This window comes from Bidens hawaiensis, unplaced genomic scaffold (assembly GCF_021521415.1).
Source record: "Bidens hawaiensis isolate Kalapana, Puna unplaced genomic scaffold, B.hawaiensis_p1.1 tig00012594_1, whole genome shotgun sequence".
In the NCBI taxonomy this organism is placed as follows: Eukaryota; Viridiplantae; Streptophyta; class Magnoliopsida; order Asterales; family Asteraceae; genus Bidens; species Bidens hawaiensis.
Window position 1 is genome coordinate 322,572 of NW_027492034.1, and position 26,441 is coordinate 349,012.

General features: G+C 35.8%; 2 protein-coding genes, 1 long non-coding RNA gene and 1 pseudogene across 3 annotated transcripts in view; 2 read left to right on the forward strand and 2 right to left on the reverse strand.

The window, feature by feature from the left end:
• LOC143541440 (uncharacterized) overlaps positions 1 to 26,441 on the reverse strand; it is a 288,504-nt gene that overhangs the window by 106,412 nt on the left and 155,651 nt on the right. The window lies entirely within an intron of this gene.
• On the forward strand, positions 14,668 to 17,850 carry LOC143541429 (LRR receptor-like serine/threonine-protein kinase RPK2 pseudogene; annotated as a pseudogene).
• LOC143541411 (ABC transporter G family member STR-like) lies at positions 18,624 to 21,416 on the forward strand. The gene is made up of 4 exons (XM_077034247.1): positions 18,624 to 18,986; positions 19,146 to 19,325; positions 19,435 to 19,703; positions 19,823 to 21,416. Exons 1-4 carry the CDS (start codon positions 18,624 to 18,626, stop codon positions 21,414 to 21,416), a joined length of 2,406 nt encoding a protein of 801 aa, XP_076890362.1.
• Positions 24,356 to 26,254, reverse strand: LOC143541412 (ninja-family protein AFP3-like). The gene is made up of 2 exons (XM_077034248.1): positions 25,735 to 26,254; positions 24,356 to 24,951 (listed from the first exon to the last, which is right to left on the reverse strand). The coding sequence occupies exons 1-2, from the start codon at positions 26,242 to 26,244 to the stop codon at positions 24,556 to 24,558; spliced, it is 906 nt and encodes a 301-aa protein (XP_076890363.1). The 5' UTR covers positions 26,245 to 26,254; the 3' UTR covers positions 24,356 to 24,555.

The following is a 26,441-nucleotide window of genomic DNA, read 5'->3' on the forward strand; positions in this document are numbered from 1 at the left end:
ATATATACAACACATACTCTAGGTTTATAGGTAATGATGAGAAGATGGTTTTACAAATAAACTATGGGTGTGTGAGGATAAGGTGGTAAGTTAGGTGGGGAAAAGATGGAGATATTTTTGGATTAAAGTGGAAATTAAACAAAGTCTTGAGTTTTTGGTTTAACGTACTGCGAATTTTAACTAATCAGTCGAGCTCCATTTCTAATAATTTCTATCAGACTTTATCCGATATTGAATTCATGACAATATGGAATAAAGAAATTAAATTTTGGTGTTGGTCGGTTTCGAGTTCATACAGTGTCATATACTGGCTCTTGAAGCGCTAACTTTTTAAATATTTCAAACCGAACCTTCTAAAAATAAGTTTATAACTTATTACTAATGTTTTTATCAAAATAATATTTTTTGAGCTATTCTGATACTTCTGATATGTAACTTTTATTTTCAAGTCGTCTCCGGTGTTCCTTTTCGCGTAGCATCCGCTACGCAACAAAATTAAACTTTTCGAACGTAAATAAATATATCACACATATTTGGGGTTTTTGGACTAAAATAGTGTCACAGTATTAATTATATTATTTTGTTTATGTAACATTCGTTACTTTTCAAACCCAAAAACCCGACCTGTTTCGAATTTTCGATTTTGTATATATATATATATATATATCTTAAACTTCATTTTATACGACATTCGTTAATTTTTTTTTCTTCTTTCTTTGTATTTGAATTTATATTGGTATTCGTTAAACCTGGCCGTTTTATTGTTAGTCGTTAATCGTTAATATAATAATTACAAGGATATAAGTTCATCTTTCGTTCATTTCTATTATTTTCGATCACTTATTGAACCTTCGAGGATTTAAAGTTTTATTTAAACGATTATCGAACTATACGGGTTTAATTCGAAAAATATTCAAGTAATATAATTTCTATTTCAATTGAAAAGTAAAGGGTGAAATTTGTAATGTTAATTTAAATTTGGTTTTAATATAATTTGAAAGTTCAAGGTCCAAAATGTAAATATATTATTAATTCTAATTTAAAAGAAGTATTAAAGTGCAGGGGCCAAATTGTAACATGTTTAAATTATAATTATATACCATAAAACAAATCCTTCAATCACGTATTTCCGGCTAGAATTTTGGCAACCCGATCTCGGCTCCGGTCACTCCTCAAAACCCCATTAAATCATGCACATGAACAAATTAATGAGTTGTAACGGCTTTAGTCTTCGACAATATACGTTTACCAGCTAACTAATTGTATTATAGCATCCGTTAAACATTCTATAACCCCGTAACCTTCGCTGAAAATTCGGCCAACTTAATCAACGACAATTAAATGACTTTTGTTTCAATTTTAGTATAAATAGCATCCTAGAACTCGTGTAAACTCGCTCACCACTTCAAATTATCATAATACACACTCAATATCACGAATTTATTCAACCCACTTTCGTTCTCCGGCCACCCGCCGTTTGCCATCATCCCGAAACATTAACAGGTAAGTAATACATGATTTAAGATTGTTTTTAGCCTTATATCAAAACCCCTAGCATATCATGGACATTCATGGATCGAATTAACAGAATTGAATCTAGGTTTTAGACGAGGAAGAAGATGAAATTTTGTCTTTAATATATATTCTTAAACCAAACATATGGGTTAGTCCAGCTGGTTTGTTTATATGTGTGCAAATGATAAACCCGGGTCAGCACGTTTTTCTTTTGTGTTTTATTTTAAAATCATATTTTGTAACATCTCAAGAATACCCCATTCAAAATTTGGGATAAAAATGACATTTCTAGAACTAAAGGGGGTGTAAAATGAAAATTTTGGTTTCCCAGACCCATCGTGCTACGCGATGGGAAAATATAAAAGAGCATCGCGCTACGCGATAATGATTCCCAAGAAACCAGAAAAAAAGGGGGGGCGCCGTGCTACGCGACGACCCAGAATTAAGGGGCATCGCGCTACGCGATACCCCATTAAGCAAACCAGGGACACGTAGCCAACCCCTTTCACCACGTGGCAGCTTCAGGGGAATTGCGGCGTCGCGCTACGCGATGGCCCTGGGAAAAGACCATCGCGTTACACGACAGTCTCCAAAATTCGCCTATAAAAGGGCAGCTACGGGTACAATCCCCATTCTTCCCATTTCACTCTCATTCTCACCTAGTTAACCTAGGAGTACGTGCCAAGATTCTCTCGACGTTCTGAAGGCTAATTTTCGCGATGAGACGAGGTTCCGTTTTCTTGAAATTCATTCAAGTTTCGAAGTTTTAACAAGCTGTAGAACAGATAAGCGAGTAGGAGCGAAGTTTTGTCAATCAAGCTTCCATTACCGAGTACATACTAAGGTAGGGGTTCTGCCCAAATATTATTTTATAATTATATTATATGGCTTAGACCATAGTTAGGGGTATAGCCCAAAACCTTGATCATAATTATGTTTATAATAGCTTTATACATGCAAAGGTTATAGTTAAAATAATGTTTCTTCATGATTAAGAAACATAAGCTTTTACATACAAGCAGATATAGTAGTTTCTTCATAATTAAGAAACGTAAGATTTTACATACCAGGGTTATAGTCAATACAATGTTTCTTCTTGACGAAGAAACTTATCAATAGATATTTCTTCATGAAGAAGAAACTTAACACATGATTTGTAAACAAATGAAAAGACTACGGGTTTAAATATTTTATTCAAAGAAATGATCAATCAAGGTTTATAGCTATCAAAACCAGACTAAAGGTCTGTAGCTGGATCAAGAGACTATCCGGGTATTTATATAAACTTATTTTATTATGGATCAATAATCAATCATTCACAAGGGTTTTCAAACAAGATCACCAAATCATTCAGAAAAGACAATCACAATCACAATCACAATCACCGGTGAATACGTTAAACCTTTTACAGTCAGATAAACGGGTTGTTTATCTTAAACAGTAAGTCAAATATGAGATTACGTGATCTCTAAATTTTAAGGGATTACGTGATCCCTAAGTCACAAGGTAGATAATAAAAGCAACTCAGACCGAGTACACATGTGTCTGGATCCAAACATATTTGTTAACCTTTCAATCAAGGCTACGTGGCCGCAGGCTAACAGACATAATGAAAGTTCTCCAATGAGCAAACAGTTATTGGAGAACCATAATTGTGTGTGTATGGCAGTGGCACAAGTTCCCAGAAATAAGAGACGTTTCTGCTAAGTTTGTCCCAAAACTATCTTGTCAGTCAAATGTTTTCAGAGTCAACGATTCACCAGCATATCGCTGACGTATTTTTCCCCTCATTACAGGAAAACAAGCATAGTACAGATAGCAAGGTATAAGAGTCATTCGTGGAGTTAGATGCTCACAGATGGAGATGGCTCAGTTTTAAATAAATAAAATGTTGTAAATAAAGGTTTGTAAACCAAAAATACTTGGATATTTATTATCCAAGAGAGTTTCAAAATAAATTAATATTTTACTATAATCAAAGACTTCCGCTAATAACTCGCAACTCTGATATATTTTCAAAACAGATACCAACTAAAGGGCGTCGCACCCTGGCCCTAAGTCGGGGTGTGACATATTTCTTTTATATTATTAACTATTTAAGATGTTAAAACTATTAAAAATCTTTTTAAATTAAATAAAACTATTTTAAATTAAATAAAATTAACTATAAATTATATTTTTGTCATGTTCACATAAAAACTAACGTTTTCATATTCGGTAAGTGATGTGAAACCAATATTATTAATTATGTTTTGTTAACTATAACTCGTTAATATTTCCGTTTCGTTAACTATAAAATCCATCTTTTTAAATCCTTAAATACGCTAACGATTTTGTTCCAGGCAAGTTTAACCGTTAAAATTAAGTTTATATTTCCGTTACGTTAAATTCTTTAACTTTATAATTCGTTAAACCGTTAAAAGTTAGTCTATAAATTCATTAACATTAATTCGTTAGCCTTTAAACCGTTAACTTTTATATCGTCAAACTATAAATCCGTTAAGCTTAAACATAATAATATTATGCCCTCAAATGCTAATAAAATATATTCCTAACAAATGATTAACTCGTATTATCCCGTTAGTTAGTCTTTAAATATTCGTATTTATTTTATTTATAGTTCGAAAAGTTCAATCGTTTTGGATTCTATAATGCACTTCCGGTTGCTTCGATTTCATTATCATGCTTTTGGTTTTTATTGCAGTGTTTATCTTCAATTTCAAGGTGAGTTTCTCACAACCTCTTTTTAAACGTCTTCGTATTTTGGGCATGGGGGATCCAAGGGCAAATGAGGCTGGGCACAGGCCCACCGTCCAACCTATGTTCTGAGTGTAGTTAATAGACCGATCTTCTAGTTTAAGCCTAAGTGCCCACCCTCCGGTTGCTGGATTTTTCTCTCACTAAGTATAAAAGGATGAAGAGAAAGAGATAAAATATTAGCATGAAGGAGCTTATAGAAATAGAGTAGAAGAAGATAAGAAGGAGCTGGAGGAAGAAGGAGTCTAAATTAATTGTGGATTATTTTAGGTTTTTTTCATATTTAATCTTTTGTTTTCATTATTTTCGAGACACCCGGCTTTTGTTATTTTGTACTTTTGTGAAATCTTATTTTTTAACATCAATTCATTAGTTTTTAATTAACTATTTATTATTATTATTATTATATGTTTAGAAATTGTATATGATTTAATCTTTTTATATTGTTTAAGTTATGTTGCAATTAACAATTTTATTTGTTACTTTTTTATATATAATTGCTTTAATTAAATTTGTATTGATTCTTAAATATTATTTAATAAAAACATTTATTATTAAGTAAAAAATATTCCTTAAAAGTATTAAAAATAATCAACTCAAACAAAGTGCCTATTTTTTACCCTCTTATATAGTTGTGCTGATTTTTCTTTGGTTTGGGAAAACTAATTTATTTTTGGTTTTCAAGTCAGGAGCTCTTAACAATTTTTTAAAAAGAAAAGTTTCCTCTCATAATTAACCAATATATAAAATTTCTTAAGAGAACCCGGGAAAGGGCCCTAAAATTTCATTTTATTTTTGGTCTCCATAATAATTAGGCATGCATTTTCCTTTTTGACCCGACCCATTTCTTTTACTTGATTCAATTTATGCCCTGCTGCCCACCATAGTAAAAAGTTCTGGATCCGCCTCTGATTTTGGGATAGCATATGTATCTTATTACAAATTCAAAAGATTACGATTTCGCTTATAAACTACAATTCACTATATGGACTTGTGTGTTACTTGATTACTTACTAGAATTTACTTGCACGTGGTAGCCTCAATAAGTATGATCATCCGCCCCCCTTTGCACTCAGGTCCATTTGTATAGAGTGGAAAAGGGCCTCATTATCCGAGTACGTTGGTTGTTACCAACTGGAAAGGACCTTACTTTCGCGATTACCCGAGTACGTTGGTTGATACCAACTGGAAAAGACTTTACTTGCTCGTTTATCACTTGTCAATGAATTGTATGATTTTTTCACGTATTATATCAAACTGTGGGAATCTCACCAGCTATGTTCGTAGCTGACTTTATTTTATACATATGTTACAGGTGTAGAGATACGAGGATGAAAGTTATAAGACACATAGCATGCTTATAAGATATTCAAAGAAAACTTATCCTTTTGTTTATTTATTTATTTATTACAACTTGTATTACTTGATAAACTTGTGTTACAAGAAGATTTAAATGAAATAATGTTATTATGGTCACCTAATAGTGTCACGTGTATTTGAGCAATCTTTATGTCACACTCAGCCGTTTCCGCTTTAGCCGGGGTGTTACAGATTGGTATCAAAGCTGTGGCTTTAAGATAGGACTTTAGACGTAGTGCCCTAATTAGTTATAACTTATTTGTTTATTTGTTAGGTGTAACTTCTCGAATTTTCTTATTTGTTTAAACCAATTCGGGAACATAATTCGGATCTTTCGAACTATTTAAAACTTGTATTTATTGGTATTTAACTTGGTTTAACTTATTTTATACATTCATAACTTTCAATTACGCTAAATAGCCCTTTGAAACCTTTAAAATCGCTTAAAACGGCTAAAAATCGCATTTTCGGGAACTAAAGGGACTAATTTTGCCAATTCTTTCCTATTTTCGACTAAATTAACAAAACTTAAACTCCAAGAAATGTTATAGCTGGTCCAATTTCGTTTTCTTGGTGTCCAAGCCAAATTTTGTTAGTTATTGTACTAGATTTTCTCATTAAATAGCTTATTTTGTTTCCTAATTTGTGTTTAGCATCCAAATCGCTTATTTTTGGCATAAATCGAGTAAATTAAGGTCCAAGAAAAGGATTATAACTAAAATACAAGTCCATATTCACAAATTACTGATCATGCACGAAATCTACAACTTATTTCATTGATTTGGTCATTAATATCGTATTTAGTTACTTAAACGAATAAATCTTCCAAATATGGTTCGTTTTTGCTATTCTTATATAAACAAGACTCGTAATCTCTGTCACAAAATTTACCTAAACCCTAAGAAGCATTCTCTGCCATCACCCCTCTATATGCCTCATAAAATCCTTCGGTTTTTGCATTATTGTTGAAGATACAAGCTTGTTCGTTTGACTTTACTTACGTGTGGACTTTTGACTCATCGTTTCTATTGATTCTTTCACTTTCTGGGTAAGTTGTAAACATAGAAATCGTTCATATATATTTCCTAGTCAGTAACCTTCAATCAATTTCGGTGGTTAAAGGGTGTTGACTTGTCAAATCGTTTAAAACTTGTGAAAGGACAAAATAGTCAACTAGTTTGACTTAACGTTTTCTCATACTTTTGGTCGGATTCAATGTTCAGTCCAGAAGACTTTTATTCTCGAGTTAATGTCCATTTTCGTCTCTGTGGTTTGCTACTTTCGCCACTTCAGTCCAAAGTTTGAAATTTTGTCAATTTAGTCCTTATAGTTTTAAACATTAGCCAATTACGTCCTCTCGTCTAACGGCATCCAACTATGTCGTTAGTTTAAGGGGTATTTTTGTCTTTCTCCTGTTTTTGTTTAGTTAATGGTTAGTTTCGTCCCTGTGGTTTGATACTTTTGCTACTTCAGTCCAAAGTTTGGAAATTTTTCAATTTTATGTTTAATTTATTCATTTTTTTTTTGTCTATAGCCCTTAAGAGCATAATCCAAGCCCAAAACCATCGAGCATCAACCAAAACAGGTTTACGTTTACCCTGTCGATAACAATAATCATATCCCCCCCCCTCGTATTTAGTTTCTAGACATTTACTAAACTCTCCTCCATGGTGGAATTCATTGGTAAAGTGGTCAAGGTAATTCCCTAAAACCGTACTATACCGATAAAACTAAAATCGTTTCTTTGGTTAATGCATAATAGTTCCGGTTTAGAGATTAACATATTGTAGCAAACATCTTGGTCGAAATCACATCAGGAGGTCGAATATCCCGCATTTCCATGTTTGCTCAAGAAATCGATACACTAGATCGCATGTGTGTTCTTCAAATCGTGGTGTTGTTCTTGAATTCTTCATATCGACTACAATTCTATGGTTGAATTCAACGAATTCAAGAATAATACCATGATTTGAAAAACACACATGCGATTTAGTGCATCAATTTCTTAAGAAAACATGTAAATAAGGGATATTCGACCTCCTGATGTTGATTTCGACCAAGATGTTTACTACGATATGTTAATCTCTAAACCTTAACTATTATGCATTAATTAGAGAAACGATTTTAGTTTTTTCGGTATAGTTAGGTTTTAGGGAATTACTCTGACCACTTTGCCAATGAATTCCATCATGGACTGAAGTAGCAAAAGTAGCAAAAAAAAAAATCTGAATAAATTAAACATAAAATTGACAAATTTCAAACTTTGGACTAAAGTATCAAAAGTATCAAACCACAGGGACCAAACTGACCATTAACTAAATATAAAAAAAAGAAAGACAAAAATACCCCTAAAACTAACGGCGTAATTGGATGCCGTTAGACGGATGGACGTAATTGGCTAATGTTTAAAACTATAAGGACTAAATTGACAAAATTTCAAACTTTGGACTGAAGTGGCGAAAGTAGCAAACTACAGGGACAAAAATGGCTATTAACTCTTTATTTTCGTAACGAAATTTTAAGGCTACTGACCAAAACCCGACTTCCGACTTGCTGTTCGGATTCTGATCAGTACCAGCTCGCTTAAATCTTAAAACAAACATAACTTAAATTCTAAACGTCCGTTTGGATTGATTCCAGCGGCAACAAGTTCGTTTTTATTTATATTATCATATTCTAAAATCTCATATTTTGAATTGTTTATATCGTTTGACATGTAGTGGACGACTTGCTTTATTCATTAACTCGCTTAATCGTGTTTATATTCGTTTGTCATTAATCTAAGGTGAGTTTATCATTCCCCTATTTTAAAACTTTTCTAATCATTTTGGGGACATAGGAGTACCTATCCGTATTTCATACTATATATATATATATATGTATGTATGTATGTATGTATGTATGTATATATGTATGTATATTCAAACAAATGCATACGTGTAATTATGAGTGACTTAATCAAACATACGTGCTACTTGCTTACTTGTATTACTATTCATTCATTCGTATGATGTGTTACTATTCATTCATTCGTATAGTGGGTACTCCTTCTATTGACCAACGCCCGATTCGCTTGGCAACAGTTTACATACTTGTTTATGGTTTGATTATATTTACCGCTTTTATCACGTTATGCTTATTTATATTGACATGAAAAACTAGTGATATTCTCACTCAACTTTATGTTGACAAAACTCTGTTTTCTACGCATATGCAGGTTGCTTGAATTGAAGTATAGATATTTAGACAAGACCGTAGGTTATAATGATGACAATCATTAAATCATGTTTATAATCATTTATTTGAATTGTTTTGTAATGTTTGTAAATTTGTGTGTATATTTGAAATAAAATAATTAATTAGATATTGTCATTTTTATATTATGATAGTATCTTCGAGCTGTGAGAAGTCGGATCACGCCCCGACATTTACGCCTTAGGTTGGGGTGTGACAGATTGGTATCAGAGCTGAAGGTTATAAGATAGGTCGTTAGAAATTGTCCTAGACATATGTTAGGAACCCTATACGTGCTTATCTAAACTGCCTTATGTGCTATTTAAATTGTATTAGCTTAATAAGATTAATTATTTTATTTTATTGTATCTTATTTATTTATTGCACGCACACACGAATTCCGAGGCCATGCCTCACATTCAAAATATTTTCTACATATTTTATTTTGGTAGATTATCTTTTATTGTGGGAAATTCCTTAAGAATTCTCGTGTTTTGTTTTGCTCCTTCACCTTGAATCATGGGGGTATAACAAATGTCGTGCAACCATAACTTTAAGTGGTACCCGTAACCGGCTAAATGGTTGCGTGGTAAACATAACCGGCTAAACCGTTATACTTCCAAATTGTGTTTTTAGTTATTTTAAATTTATTTGATTTGTTGATTCGATATTTAGTTGGGTCGGTTAAATGCCATGTAACGCTCATGGTCCGAACAACTCCATTGATTTGGTATTGTGTTAATTAGTTGGGTCAGTTAAATGTCATGTAACGCTCATGGGCTGAACAACTCAATTGTTTATTACACGTTATTTGAATTGGGCCATCAAAATGTCATGGAACGCTCATGGGGGGCTAATTCACAAACTTTATGTTGCTTTATTTAGTTGGGCCATTCAAATTGCCATGTAAAGCTCATGGGAGGTTAACTCGTTTGAAATGTTTTATTATTTTATTTGGAAATTTTGAGAAACATTGTTCATTAAATTAATTGCCTCAAACTTATACACATTATTTTAAATTCCGACTCGTACTCGAGTCATCACTTGCACAATTCTATTACACTTCTCTATTGTTCCACATTGACTCATTTCCACAACTTACCCATCATCTTATAAAGTTTCATTTTTGGTCCTCATAGAAAGTCTTTCCTAGGAATCAATCATCGTAATCAACGTCGTTCACCTGTTTCTCGTGATTGTTGTTCGACTACTAGAATCGACAAGGAGTTTGCTGATGTATTCCGTTAACCAAACGTCCGCCAATCTCGATAAAACTAAAATACACCGAACAAGAAATCTTATACCAACTCATATCCGTTAAAAATATATATTATTTAAATCATCTTTTCTTATTTATATCCATATTCTCAAACTATAAATTTCTAAGTGCATTTAAATCCTTACCCTCAATTTTAACTATAAATATTTTATTACTTCCTGTCTTTCCTCAACTTCATGTTAGTTTTCACAACTTACTTTCCATTTTATAAATCTTTATTATTAAAATTCAATTATGGTAAAATTTTATTATTATCCTCTAAATTTAATTTTCATTTTTAAATTAAAAATCATCCATTAATTAATTTAACTTTATCATTAAGTTGACTTTTTGATTAAATCTCCATAGAAATCCATTTAGTGATTAAGTTTCGTTATTTGGTTGAAATTAAAACGATGGTTCATAAATACTTCAACTTCCTACTTTGATTTTTTTGATATATATTGAAAATTTTGAATGTTTTAATGATGAATTCATAGTTGTTAGAATAGTCATGGTGTTCATACATTTCTAGCCTCGCGTTTATCTTATTTTATTATGTTAATTCACATCTTATTTTTGGTATCACAATTAATTTAAAATTTTGTTATTTACTTGAATTTCCATTATAAATCATCGATAACTCAATTTACTTATTTCCTAATATTTATAACGATTTTGTGAAAAAGGAAATATCCACGAATTTCCAATTTAATCTAATTTAAATAATTTTAAAGATTTAATAGGAATAGGACAATCTCGGTGGTTCGGGAATATCCGCTTCCCAATTTAATCTATTAACGATTTATTTGAATACGTACATTTTCGCATTTTCATTAATATTATTATTTACTAATTATTATAAATTCGAATTAATCACATCCCAAAATTACAACTTGAAAAGCTATAACTTAATATCAATTTCTCTTTAAATTTCATAAGATTCTCCACTAAACTCGACTCATCAAAATTTTTGTTAACTATGTTAAACTTATACTCTTGGTTTTAAGAATTTTGTTCCTAATTATTATGAGATTTAAAGATTTCACATGTCATTAACTATTTTAAGATTTGCTACAAATTAAACTTTTGCGCATTTCATCTCCTAAGTGAAGTTCCTACCGTCATGGTAAACTTATTAGAATCTTGTACCTTTATGTAACATCTAGCAAAACCCATAATTATTTTGTATTAGAGTTGTCAACTTTAAAAGTTGAAGGATTAAAAATATTCTTAAGATAAAGCAATGGGAAAAATAAGATAAGAAAAAATAAGCATCTTATGTTAAGAAGGTAAGAAAATCCATCCCACATGGAAAGATAGAAGAAAATGGAAGCATTCTACATAGGTATAAATAAGGAAGATAATTTTCATCCCATATGGAAACAAGAAAAAAAATAGAAGCTCTTTATAAGGAAGCAAGTTTTCATATAAATGTTTTAATGTGACTAACCACTCTTCATAGTCCTAGTGAACGGTGCGAAGCACCCGACGCGCACGCGCACGGACACGGACACGGGCGAAGGGCGTAATGTGGCGTTTTGATGGCGCACTTTGCATCGCCGCGAGCCGCATAAGGGTGAAGGACAAAATAGTCAACTAGTTTGACTTAACGTTTTTGGTGGTTGAAGGCTGTTGACTGGTCAAATCATTTAAAACTCGTTAAAGGACAAAATAGTCAACTAGTTTGACTTAATATTTTATCATACTTCTGGTCGGATTCAACGTTCGGTCCAGAAAACTTTTATTATCGTAACGAAATTTTAAGGCTACTGACCAAAACCCGACTTCCAACTCGCTGTTCAGATTCTGGTCAGTACCAGCTCGCTTAAATCTTAAAACAAACATAACTTAAATTCTAAACGTCCGTTTGGATTAATTCCAGCGGCAACAAGTTCGTTTTTATTTATATTATCATATCCTAAAATATCAGATTTTGAATTTTTTATATCGTTTGTCATTAATCTAAGGTGAGTTTATCATTCCCTTATTTTACAACTTTTCTCATCGTTTTGGGGACATATGCGTACATATCCGTATTTCATACTATATATATATATATATTCAAACAAATGCATACGTGTAATTGTGAGTGACTTAATCAAACACACGTGCTACTTGCTTACCTGTATTACTATTCATTCATTCGTATATTGGGATTACTATTCATTCATTCGTATAGTGGGTGCTCCTGCTATTGACCAATGCCCGATTCGCTTGGCAACGGTCTACATACTTGTTTATGGTTTGATTATATTTACCGCTTTTATCGCGTTATGCTTATTTATATTGACATGCAAAACTGGTGATATTCTCACTCAACTTTATGTTGACAAAACTCTGTTTTCTACGCATATGTAGGTTGCTTGAATTGAAGTATGGATATTTAGACAAGACCATAGGTTATAATGAAGACAATCGTTAAATCATGTTTATAATCATTTAGTTGAATTGTTTTGTAATGTTTGTAAACTTGTGTGTATATTTGAAATAAAATAATTAATTAGATATTGTCACTTTTATATTATGATAGTATCTTCGAGCTGTGAGCAATCGGATCATGCCCCGGCATTTCCGTCTTAGGTTGGGGTGTGACATTAGGGTTGCATGATAGAATTACGTGAGCCTCTACTTGATTGTTTAAACGCACTTACTATTACTGTATTACTGTACTGCTGATTTCATTAACGCCTCATGAACACAAGTACACACACACAAGTCTAAGGTTTAGGCCTAAAACAAGTTTTCTCAAAAGCAATTTCAAGTAATTTTCCATTTCGGTTTTCCAATATTTCTTCCTCATAGATGGTTCTACGTGGCGGGTATGTAATAACTGGAAGGGGGACGTGCTTGTTTCCCGAACTCTTGACACGAAGGTTATTGAAACCTAAGGATAAGCAATGCGCATATATCCAATCAGACGTCGGATCTGGTTGCTTACCTGGAGAGTTCGGGAAGGGCATGAAACTTCAAAACGTACCACACCCAACGCCATACGAATCACAACTTTATGTTTTCAACTGTGATCATGTCCTCTTTGTGATAAGGATATGGTTGCACTCCTTAGGATGTCACACAAGTTATGGTGGTTCATGCGACGCGTGACTCCGACCCTTAATGTTTTACAATGTGTTTTAACTGAAAGTTTGTCAAGTCGTGGTGATACACGAATAACCAGCTTTTGGTTTGATTTAATTATGCATTTTGATTTACGTGTTTTAACTGAAAGTCTGTCAAGTCGTGGTGATACACGAATACCCAACTTTCGGTTCGATTTGATTACACATTTTTATTTTTATTGGAACATACAAATTATGATGATTCATACAACGTGTGATTCCGAATACTCAATCGTTTAAATTATGGTTTTGACAAGTCATTGGTAAATGTGAATACTTGAGTGTCAATTCGTTTCTGTGTTTATATTCATTGAAATTTCTAAAAGTCATGCTAGTACATATATTATTAAATTTCAATCCATTTTCTTAATTTATAAATTCAATTATTATTTGAAAAATTCGAAATGTCATGGTGAAACATGAATAATCGAGTTTCAATTTGTTTTCTTTATTTGTACATATTCATTATTTCTTATACTTTGAATTGAAAATACGAAAAATCTTGCTGATGAATCAATCAATCTTTTAAAGGAATTTAATATTAATTTATTGAATTTTGTCAATTAATATAACTATTATATATAATAATATTACAGCCTATACCACTGCAACGCACGAATAATCTTGCCAGTTTAAATAAGTTTACATTTAAAAAGTTTAAAATTAAAAATAATTTTGTTTGATAGTCATTAAACAGCATAAGTACAAACATTTATGGACTTAAATTTAAACAAAATAAATATTTTCTTTTATATTAGCCGGTCCTATCATTATCTTCCGTCTCCTCGAAGAAGCGTATGCACAAGACACGAGCACATCTTAATGCCTCTTTTATGACGATGTTCTATCCCGACAGGTCTATATAACGAGGCTTCGTTTGTCCGGACTCGTGGCCGGATCAGGCTACTTTTAACCAGTGAGGGCCACGTATAATGTATCCGGAATTATTTAGTTGGTCGTTTCAAACAAAATACCTATGTATTATCAATGGTCTAAATCAAGAATCTGGATTTTCAAACAGTCGACAAAAAAAAATATAAAATAAAAAAACTATTGCATATACTATATTTGGAAAAAAGAAACTCAACCAACAAGAGTACAAGACAACAGCCTTTAATGGTCCCACAGGCATCCACGTCAACTTACAATCCCACTTGCACTGCTGACCTGTGCACCACCATTCACACACCCTTGTCTTCTTCTTGCCACCACTATGAGCCGCCACGTTGACGGACCATGCTAACATCTGTTGACTCTTGACCTAACCCGTGGGCCCCACACCACCGATGACAGTAAATGCGAGCCAAAAACATAATCAAACCCATGGATTTTTCTCCTTCATTTATTCATAAATTCAACCTTTTTTAACTTTTCGCATCTGGGCTTTGATTCTCTTCATCTTTTTCATCATCTCAAGCAAACACAATGGTGGGTGTGTCTGCAATTGCAAGGTTGGTCCTCTGTTTGCTGTCTTTTTGCATGATATCTTGTAAAGCTGCTGACTTTACTGAGAAAAGTCAACTTCTTGAAATCAAGAAAGCCTTTCTTGACCCTCGCAACATCCTTTCAACCTGGAAACCAAGAAGCTTGAACCACTGTGCTTGGTTTGGTGTCACGTGCGACGCACGTGGTAGGGTTTCTGAGTTGAGGATACCAGGAGGTAATTTTGCAAATTCTGGTTCTTGTTTGGGTAGTAATAATAATAAGTATTCTCATCTTTCATTGCATAGTTTTGGGATTGTTAGGAATTGTTCTTTATTAAAAAAAGGGAGATTTTTAGGTGGAAAGCTGTCTAATTTAATTGGGGGGTTTTCGGAACTTAGGGTTCTTGAATTACCCTTTAATCAAATTAGGGGTGACTTGCCAACTGGGATTTGGGGTTTAAAGAATCTTGAATTGATTGATATCCAAGGGAATTCGATGACTGCGAATTTATCGGTTATCGATTTCGTGAATTTGAAGAGCCTGCAAGTTGTTAATCTAGGGTTCAACAGGTTATTCGGGGAGATCCCGAATTCGCTTTCGGAATGCAAGAATTTAAGCATTTTGAATCTTGCTGGAAACCGACTCGGTGGGTATGTTCCAGATTTTCTTGGTAATTTTGTGAAGTTAAAGGTGATTAATCTGGCATTAAACCGATTTAATGGGCCGTTAGGGGATAAAATCTTGAGTAATTGTGAAGATCTTGAGCATTTTGATGTCTCGGGCAATTTGTTGAACGGCGAGATCCCGAATAGTTTAGGAAACTGCAGCAGTTTAAGAACAATGCTGCTCTTTTCTAATAGATTTTCGGGTGCTCTTCCGTTTGAGCTCGGTAACCTTAGATTGCTTGAAGTTTTGGATGTTTCTAGAAACAGTCTTGCTGGTGTTATCCCCACAAGCATTGGAAACTGTGTCGAGTTATCGGTTCTTGTTCTATCGTCTGATATTAATGCTGATCATAAATATGGTAGGAATAATATGCTCAAAGATGGTAACTTTTTTGCAAGCTCATTGCCTTTGCAAGTCACAATGCTACCAAATTTGAAGCTAATTTGGGCACCGAACTCGAATCTTGATTCCGAGTTTCCTAGAAACTGGGGTGATTGCCAAACGTTAAGAATGGTGAATCTTGCGGGTAATCGTTTGATAGGTAACATCTCGGGTGTGTTTGAGAATTGCCCGAATCTTGATTTTCTTGATATCAGCTCGAACAGGATAAGTGGAGTTCTTGATGACAAACTTCATGTTCCTTGTATGACATTGTTTGATGTTAGCAGAAATCTCATGTTTGGATCCATTCCTGATTTCAAGATAGCCCCGTGTGTTCGTTTAAACTTTTCCCGACAACTAGATCAAGTCGATGCATATCTCTCCTACTTTGCTCATAAAGCTCGAGCAACAACCCATCTTCCGTTTTCCCGGTCTATGCCAGCCATAATTCATGATTTTAGTGACAATAATTTCACAGGCTCGATCCCGTTGCTTCCTATGCTATCAAAAGATGAATCCCATTACAAGAAGATTGACTATGCATTTCTAGCAGGTGGAAACCGGCTTTCGGGTACTCTATTTCATGATAATATGACAACAACCTGCAATGATTTGAATGGCTTTTTCTTAAATGTAAGCAACAACGTTATATCAGGTGAAATCTCACCGAATGTTGGTGTAAGTTGGAAATGTTTAAAGTTCCTGGATGCATCAAAGAACCAGATTTCGGGTCCGATTCCAAAGAGTCTCTCGGTTCTTAAAAATCTAACGGTTCTTCTGAACAACAACAAGTTATCTGGTGAAATTCCTTCTGGTTTTTTTACTTCAAAGCCTTGTGTGATGTTCAATTTTTCATTTAATAACTTGTCGGGATCGATAAAGATAGACCATGGTGGAATAAACTGTAAAAGGATTATTGGTAACCCGTTACTACATGGTTGCAAGCTTGTTCGATTATCATCAGCTCCATCGCAGGAACCGTGGTCCGTGGATTCCGGCCTATTAAACAGTACGGGCTCAACAGATGGAGGAAAGAAGGTTGCAAATTCTTTTGAGCTAATATTAATCATTGTTCCGTCAATTATCATCATCATTCTCGTTGCTCTCATTATTGTTTATCTTTTCCAAAGAAAACGAAAACCGAGCCCGAGCCCGGTGGTTGCTGGAGCCTCACCTCGTCCTCCTCGGTCACCTCATGTTCATGGTCCACATGGTCAACAAGAACCACTAGTGGTTTTCAAGGAGATAGGGGTGAGATTAACATTAGACACGGTTGTTCAAGCAACCGAGAACTTTACTTCACGATACTGTATCGGGAGTGGTGGTTTCGGGTCGACTTACCGGGCTGAGATCTCCTCAGGGATCACCGTTGCTGTTAAACGTCTGACGGTCGAAATGTGCCAAGGCGTTCCTCAATTCAATGCTGAAATCCAGAGCCTTGGGAGAATCCGACACCCGAACCTCATTACTTTAATCGGGTACTATGCGAGCACGTCCGAGATGTTTCTCATTTACAACTATCTTCCCGGTGGTAATCTCGAGACGTTCATCCTCGAGAAACGGGCCACAGTTAATGAACTAAACGTTCTTCACAAGATCGCGCTAGATGTTGCTAACGCGCTTTACTTTCTACATGATCAATGCCACCCGCGTATCCTCCACCGTGACGTTAAACCGAGCAACATTTTACTTGATGAGAACTTCAGCGCGTACTTGTCGGATTTCGGATTATCTCGTTTGCTAGACGATTTCGAGACGCATGTGACGACAGATGTCGCGGGAACGTTCGGTTACGTGGCGCCGGAATACGCGCTGACATGTCGGGCGTCCGAAAAGGCGGATGTGTACAGCTATGGTGTCATGCTTCTTGAACTGATTTCTGATAAGCGAGCGCTGGACGTGTCATTTTCGGATAAGGAAAACGGTTACACCATTGTGACATGGGCGTTAACGCTGCGTCAGGAAGGGCGGTTGAAGGAGGTTTTTGCCGCCGGGTTGTGGGAGGCGGGTCCTGAAGATATTCTTATAGAGATGTTGCTGTTGGGGTTGCTTTGTACTGCTGATTCTGTTACTAGGAGGCCTACCATGAGGCAAGTGGTGAGGAAATTGAAGCAGATGTTGCATGCTTCTGATTGATGAGTTTACTGGTTCTTCATTTATGTTACTTTTTTATGCATATCTGATGAGTTAGTAAAAGATTTTAAGTTATTTTCAGTTTAGTTTTGGTATGTAGTTAAGTATGCTGATATGAAATTTTGAGACTATACATGAATCAATGGAGATTTTACTTCCCAACCTGTTTATATGTGGAGGTATAGGGTACAACAATTAGCTTTTTTTAGTTCTTTTTTTTTTCATCGAGTGATCTCTATATTTAAATCAATACCATTAGATCTCACATATAATATTTTCAGATCTCACATATAATACCGTCGGATCTCACGATATATATCATCGGACTTCGCAAGATAAAAACGCCGTTTCACAACAAACATTGTTGGATCAATGGCTTATGTGACACACAGCGTGATATAATTTGTTAAAATAATCGGCGTCTGAAAATTCAAACAACTCGAGTCCAACAGTTGTTTAAGATTCATATTTTGGAAACTTTTTGTTCAAATTTTGGGATTTGTTGACCCCTAGAATTAAACGTTACACAAACTGAGTGGATTGAATTGAAGAACTTCAATGGGGAGCTTATAAATCATTTCATAATAACTATAACTAAAACTAAAACTTAAATTTAAATATATTGTTAATTAGTAGGTCCGCCCTTAAGGACGGCACCATCAAAGAGATATTTCTTAAGCTTTGCCGCCGTCCAAAATTATTTTGTCATTACTTCCAGCATTCATTCTCTTGTATTATAAATCCATCACCCTCAACATATCAATTTCAGAAACAAGATGGCAACTAGGTACCCGAGGACCGACACGAACCGGAGCCTAGAAACACTGCTAGACTTGGACAAGACCAAGGCCAAGTCAAGCAAGAACATAGCCAAACTTCCCACCCAAAAACTTGTCCCTGGTCATGGTCTTGAGTTCGATAACCTGTCGTATAGTGTGATGAAGAAGCAGAAGAAAGACGGTGTTTGGATCACCAAAGAAGCTTATCTTTTGAATGACATATCGGGTCAAGCCATGCGAGGCGAGATCATGGCGATCATGGGCCCGAGTGGTGCTGGAAAATCCACGTTTTTAGATGCTTTGGCTGGCCGGATTGCCCAAGGTAGTCTCCAAGGCGCCGTCAAGATTGATGGAAAACCGGTAAGTATGTTTGTCCAAATTGTCAGGGCCGCCTAGGACGGGATATAAAGGCCTGTATTTTCACAAGGCATCCGAAATCTTGGAGACTGCATGCCTTGGTCCTTATGCTTAGTTTTCATTTTGTTTGTTGTTTAATTATGATGGCATAACTGGATTCAGGTAACAGCTAGTTATATGAAGATGATATCATCCTATGTTATGCAAGACGATCAACTCTTTGCTATGTTGACGGTTTTCGAGACATTCATGTTTGCCGCTGAAGTTCATCTTCCATCTTCTCTATCCCGGTCTGAGAAGAAAAAGCCTGTGGTTGAGCTAATCGATCAGTTAGGCTTAACCGTAAGAACAACCTCTTTTATAAAACTAAAAAGAAAGAAACATAAATTTAGGTGGTGTTTATTGTTGTTTTTGTAAACTAACTTATAAATGTTTGTTTGATTTAACTTAGAGTGCGGCACATACATATATCGGCGATGAAGGGAGGAGAGGCGTTTCTGGTGGAGAGAGGAGGCGGGTATCTATCGGGATTGACATAATCCACAAGCCCTCATTGTTGTTCCTGGATGAACCGACATCAGGGCTAGACTCCACTAGCGCGTTTAGTGTTGTTGAGAAAGTTAAGGATATTGCTCGGAATGGTAGCATCGTTCTTATGACGATTCATCAACCCTCGTTTCGGATCCAAATGCTTCTTGATCACATCACAGTTCTCGCGAGGTAGATAATATTTAAGTTTTGAGTGTAATACTAATTGAGAGTTTGTGTTATGGCTACGACAATGAATAAGATATTACTGGGTACGCCTGTTTGTTTATTTAGTGTTACCGTTGTGACAGGGGGAGGTTGATATATTCAGGGAGCCCGAATGCCTTGTCAGCACATCTTGAGGGATTTCAACGGCCCGTACCAGAAAACGAGAACAATATCAAGTACCTATTGGATGTGATCAAGGAGTACGACGAGTCAACTATCGGGCTTGATCCGCTTGTGATGTACCAACGTGATGGGCTCAAGCCTGATCCAGTGGCTCAGACTCCGGTCCCTAAACCACCAAGAACACCTCGAACCCCATACGGGAAGACTCCACACAACCAAAGGCATATCGCCCTTCGAAGCAACCAGTTTCACAGTGGTCACACGACCCCTCGACACAATTCCTCCTCGTTTGACTATCATGATCAAAATGAGTCCGACGAAGAATTTGACAATTCAAGAGAACGTAAAGCGGCCCACACACCGATGAACATGACAAGCGGGGTCTATAATCCACGTTTAGCTTCACAATTCTACAAAGATTTCTCAGTATGGTTGTACCACGGTGTGAAAGGTACTCCACAACGTGCACCATCTTGGACTCCAGCTAGGAGTGCTACTACCCCTAGCCTGACCCCTAGCAGGCCACCAAGTGTAAACCGCCAGCGTATCAAAACGCCTGTTTTCAGTCTATCTTCAGAGTCATATGTATCCTACGAAAACACATTAGAACTCGAGGTCCTGGATGAACCTGACCTTGGACCAAAGTTCGCGAACCCATGGCTACGCGAAGTCATGGTTCTCTCGTGGCGAACTGCATTAAATGTGATCAGAACACCCGAACTATTTCTCTCTCGTGAAATCGTTCTAACCGTCATGGGCCTCACCCTAGCCTCCCTCTTTCAAAAGCTAGATGCCTTCGACTTCAAAACGATTAACCGCCTTCTCAACTTCTACATCTTCGCGGTTTGCCTTATTTTCTTTTCGTCTAATGACGCCGTCCCCACTTTCATCCAAGAACGATTCATATTCATCCGCGAGACCTCCCACAACGCTTACCGCGCATCCTCTTACGTCATATCATCCCTCATCGTTTACCTCCCCTTTTTCGCGATCCAAGGGATCACATTCGCAGCCATTACACAATTCATCCTTCGCTTAAACAGCAACCTATTCCGTTTCTGGGTCATTCTTTACTCCTCTCTCATCACCACAAACGCGTACGTGATGCTCGTTAGCTCGCTCGTCCCTAGCTACATCACGGGCTATGCGGTCGTGATCGCCACCACGGCTCTCTTTTTCTTAACATGTGGTTTCTTCCTAAAGGAGTCACACATCCCGGGATATTGGCTATGGCTCCACTACATGTCCGCCATGAAGTACCCGTTCGAGGCGTTGTTGGTGAACGAGTTTAAAGGCGACCGATGCTACACTGGAAAGTTTTCGGAGCTGTCGCCGGGGCCTCTTGGGGAAGTGAAGATTAGTGAAGCCCATAAGAATGATCCCACAAAGCAAGGACTGGAGTGCTTGTTGATTGGTGAGGATGTGTTGAAATCAATGGATATAAAACTTGAGAACGTGTGGTATGATGTTGGGATATTGCTGGCTTGGGGAGTCTTGTATCGTCTCGTGTTCTATGTTGTTCTTAGGTTTTATTCCAAGAACGAAAGGAAATGATGCGTCTCGTGTAGTTTTGTTTGAAATTTGTTTTAGACTACCTTAACTAATTAAATTTGTTTAGCTTTTATAAAAAAAAGTTGCTCTTCTTGAATGCATTAAAGATAATTTTTATTTGAGATATCTAGAAATTTCGCAACTTCATTCGAGAATCCAAACCTCAGAAACTTCACAAGGGTCGCAATCATGTAAGTTAAGGTTGACGGGTTGGGTTGATGAACGTAAACACAATTCATAATTTCTTTTCGAGCCAAAGACATCAACCTTAACATGTATAGTTTTTTTTTTAAAGGGTTCACAAGTTGTAAGTTAGGTCATGGGATATACTCTAACTCATCTTAACTCCACACAAGCACTACATTATTTATTTTTCTCTCTTTCACTCCATCTTACCAAAAGGAAATGGTTTAATATATTTAACTCCACCTCACTTCTATTAATTTTTAATTCAATATATTGTTCTTTGCCTTTTAACCCGTGAAGAGCATAATCCATGACCCCTTTCAACAAATTTAACACGAGTGGGGAGTGGTTTAATCCATATTTAACGTGTCATGTCATCTTAATTTATGTTGGGCTTTAGAGTATACCAGTAGGCCTAAACGTATTGGCGGTTTGTAAACACATTAACCAGGTTGTAAGTGCACTACAAGTTGAACTTATAGATTATATATATTTTGACACTTGAGCTGTACAAATTAGTAAGACTAGGACTTTTTAAATAGGCTGAGTATGTTAACCCAAACCTATTGTGTTTATTAAACGAGTTAGTTAACTTAAAACTTCTTTTCGTCAATTTAGTTAACTTAATGAAATGTGTTACTTAATTTAAGAATTCACATTGAACCATGTTTCTAGAAAGCAACAATGGACCACGTTCTGTGACAAGACCAGCCCAAGGAGTGGAGGCCCTGGAGGGTACGTGCCCCTTGCCACTAGCAACCTTAGCCATGCCCTGATCGACTTGACACCACAAGGTGCCGGCAAACTCATAACTTAACTACTATAAATGGTAAGTATGCTATCAATTACTATATATGTGATACTTATCCCCATCCTTGCCTCTCTCACACGCATCCAAGGCATCGTCCAACTAACTCGTATACTTAATACACTTTCGTTCCATGTATATGACCATGTTGAATAAACTTAAGATGCTGGAGATTCTCACGATCTTTATGACTGGTCTTCGATATCCTCATTAAGAACATCGTTATTGTTTTCAGACGCATCGCTGTCAACGATTTACAAAAGAAGTACGCGTTATTTGGTGAAAGTAGTAGGAGATTAGTGAAGATTTGGCTCTACGGATCAAATTAAAGAAGAGTGTGATCATGTGAATGTTAGTAATATGTGCATTTAAAGAAAAAATAATTACGTTACAAATAGAAAAAAATTGTTATGGTTAAATATTATTGTTGGAAAGAGGATTAATAGAATAAATATATAGTGAGATAATATTTGTTTCATTATTATCATATATTTGTATAGCAATAGGAGATTGTATCAAATCCCTATATAAAGGATTATGTTAATGAAAAATTATTGTTTCATGGTATCATTAGCCAGGTCTACCAAACCCTAGCAGCTGCACATCGGTCTTCCTTCCCATCAACACCGATCTCACCCTAGCTTCTTCTCATCCTGCATATCGATCAAATACCCATCAATAGCCCTCCCTTATCTCATCATCAAAATTCACCCAGCTGTTACTGTCTCAAACATACGCAACTTCATCCTGATTACCTTTGACAACGAAACAGCACAATAAGTTACTTGGTCTGAATTATTCATGATTCATTGCATAGCTTTTCAAGTTCATGAGCATCTACAACCCAACACATTACCAACCGCTACGTTCGGTGACAAAGCCACCACAGAAGATGTTGAGTTATGGAACCGACTCGACGCCATCGTGCTACAGTGGATTTACGGTACAATATCTTTCGATCTTTTTCAGACTCTCATGAAACGAAAGACCACGGCATATGATGCTTGGATTGCTCTTGAAGAAAAGCTTACCAATACTTGTCTTGAGAATTTCCCCAATATGGAGGCCTATTGTAGAGAAGTAACGGTTCTGTCTGATCAACTACCCAATGTTGATGCAGGACTCTCTCAACAACTCGTCTTAAAACTGTTAACTGGCCAATATGAGACCACAACTACTGTGCTTCAAAACGAAAAACCCTTCCCCTTTTTCAATGAAGCAAGATCTCGCTTGTGCTATGCGGAATCCCGCAAATCCGCCCAGGCCATGCATGCTTCCAAAGCGGCTGCCACAGCTCTTGCAGCCTCCTCCTCAAAAGCATATACAACTACTGACCCGCGCCCACAATATCGCTCAGACAGCAGCAAAACAGAATAGTACCGTGGTCGTGGACGTACCCAGGGTCGAGGTAAGGGCTTCATCGGTCGGGGTGCATCCTTTCCATCTCAAGGACTGGTGACCTACTCACCATGGCAACACATGCCACCAGCTTTACACCCACTGTGGCCTACTCACCAGTATCAAATGCCTATATAAGGGATTATGCAAATGAAAAATGGGGATCGATAATTATTCTTTCAAGGATAATATTATCGAATTTGCGAATTAAGAACAAACGAAAGAAAAACACAATCAAAAGAACTCGATCATATGATTATTAACGATAGCCAAATGCTTAGAACGAATTACAACAAAGAACGAAAAGAAATTACAAGGAATTGAACTAATTGATTCGAACTATATCGACCAACTTTATCCTCAAATTAGAATTAGCCTAATTTGAACCAACGGCTATTAACAAACTAAGTTTCAACAACCACTAGCTTAATCTAACAGCAAAGGCGTATGTCTTTCAACCAACCAAAAAGTTATGAATTCTAGTCTCATTTTATATATATTGGAAATATTAGGTGTTCAAAGGAAAAAAAAAACCTAAGTTTCAAGATAGACAGAAAGACGCATTGCATTTCCACATTAATCCCCTGATGTTACAAACATTTATAAACCTTCAAAGTCCAAATAGGTCCTAGGCTCATATGACTTGTTAAAATCGATGTAAATAATACTATACAAACATATCATTAAGATTCAAGACCCTGGCCATGCATGTACGATAAAACATGGTCCATGACTACTTTCCACCATGAATTAAAACGAAGAACTAGGTTTAACTACAATGTGCTTCAAGGGATGAACAAAGTCGGTTCCACCAGCGTGTTTCACAAACTCCGCAGGTGACAAAAAGCTTCCATGACAAACACACATTATCTTCACTTGTTCACCTTTTCCATACTTGTATAAAATCCCTTCCACCACTCTCCCATTCGGACCGTCACCTTGCGTGAAAACACAAGGCATTTCCTCTGACAACCCGATCGAACTTTTCCGACCTCCAATACCCGCAGGTGATGACGGTGGCTTAGAACTTTCTTGTAACGGTGAGCTTGTTTCCCCACATGATCCTAAATTGGTTAAAAGTAGGGACATAAATGCTACTAAGTTCATAGTTGAAGGGTTGTTTTCTTTATTCATATATAGATCCACCTAATAGGTCCAAGTGTTGTTTAGTTGGTCTTTTTTTTTTGTTTTTTTATATATCTTTTAAGAGATAATGTTTTATTTAAAAACGAATTTGGTGTTTCGATGTGTTTACCTTTATCTATTATCTACATTTTGATATAAATTTTATAAAAAACAGAGTTGTATAAGATATATCGAACAAAAAATGTTTATTTTTTTAATAAAATTTATATCAGAATATATAGATAATGATAAACACACTAATGAAAATAGTAAAAATTTTGGTGCAAATAGAATTTACCTCTACACTAAAGAGTTTATATACCAAATATGATTGTACTTAATGTTTAGAAAAATAAAAGTTGCATTTTGCTTAATTTCATTTAAACTTCGATATTAATTGCATAAAAAGCAAAGTCATGTCATATATATCGAGATACGAAATGCTTATATTGATACAACTTGGTTTTATAAAAGTTTATTTAAACTAAAGATAAATATAAACAGATCGCAATAAACTATATTTATTTTTCTATAAAACACAATATATTAAAAGTTATATAAAAAACAACTTATACTTATACTACCTAAAGTCACATTATTAGTGTGAATGGATTTACTTATTTTTTTCAGGTAAGTAACAGAAACCAAGATACAAAGTAAATTTAAATAAATATATAGGTTCTGGAAGAAGACCTTTACCCACCATGATTTAGAACAATATATATAAATATAAAAGGAATATATAAATCTAGATCAACACGTCAACAAAAAAACCATGTTACCGAAATAGAAAGTACAAACAACAATGCACAAAGGACAATGATTACCTTGACGTTTGGTAGCTACCACGTACTCGCCTTTAGCCAAATGATTATTATTACTATTTTGTTTCTCCGACCGCCGCCGCTTCGCCGCGAGCCGCCGCAAGCTCTGAAGCTCCTTCCTCTTCCTCCATTCCTCCTCCGTCTCCACCGGTAACGATGTTGTTCGGGTCAGGCCCGAATAAGTTCGACCCGGGTTAATATTGTTGTGTCCACTTACTAAAACGTCGTCGTCGTCTCTCACCACTGGCAAAATTGTTGCTATTGAAGATGACCTCACCAACTTATTATTATTATTACTCTTGTCAACTCCAAATCTTCCACCTAATGACAACCCTAGATTCAGCTCCACCTCTTCACCCGAACCAAGATCCTCCTCCGGGTCGGATCTTCGTCCGAGGCCGGAAGTGAATCTTTGTAAGAAATCTCTGGGGAGTTTGGTATCGGTTCGAAGAGATAAGTTTTCCATCTCATTGGTTGTTCTGTCACCCATATCGAGATCTATGAACTAGTTTTTAAAAGATATTTTTTTTTTGCTGTTGGGCTATAAGCACACAACGCAAAACTACATAAAGAGTTTGGTGTAGACACAAAGAGAGCATAAAACTACATAAAATGGTAGGTTAGGTTGGGACCAATGAGTGAAAGAAAGAAAGAAAGAAAGGATTGTTTGTGGGTGGTGTGGTGTGG

Coding starts and splice junctions, on each gene's coding strand:
- LOC143541411 (XM_077034247.1), top strand. CDS start 18,624: ATGGCAACTAGGTACCCGAGGACCGACACGAACCGGAGCCTAGAAACA. Junction 19,326..19,434: donor TCGATCAGTTAGGCTTAACC/GTAAGAACAACC, acceptor GATTTAACTTAG/AGTGCGGCACATACATATAT. Junction 19,704..19,822: donor CACATCACAGTTCTCGCGAG/GTAGATAATATT, acceptor CCGTTGTGACAG/GGGGAGGTTGATATATTCAG.
- LOC143541412 (XM_077034248.1), bottom strand. CDS start 26,244: ATGGGTGACAGAACAACCAATGAGATGGAAAACTTATCTCTTCGAACC. Junction 24,952..25,734: donor ATCATTGTCCTTTGTGCATT/GTTGTTTGTACT, acceptor TGGACCTATTAG/GTGGATCTATATATGAATAA.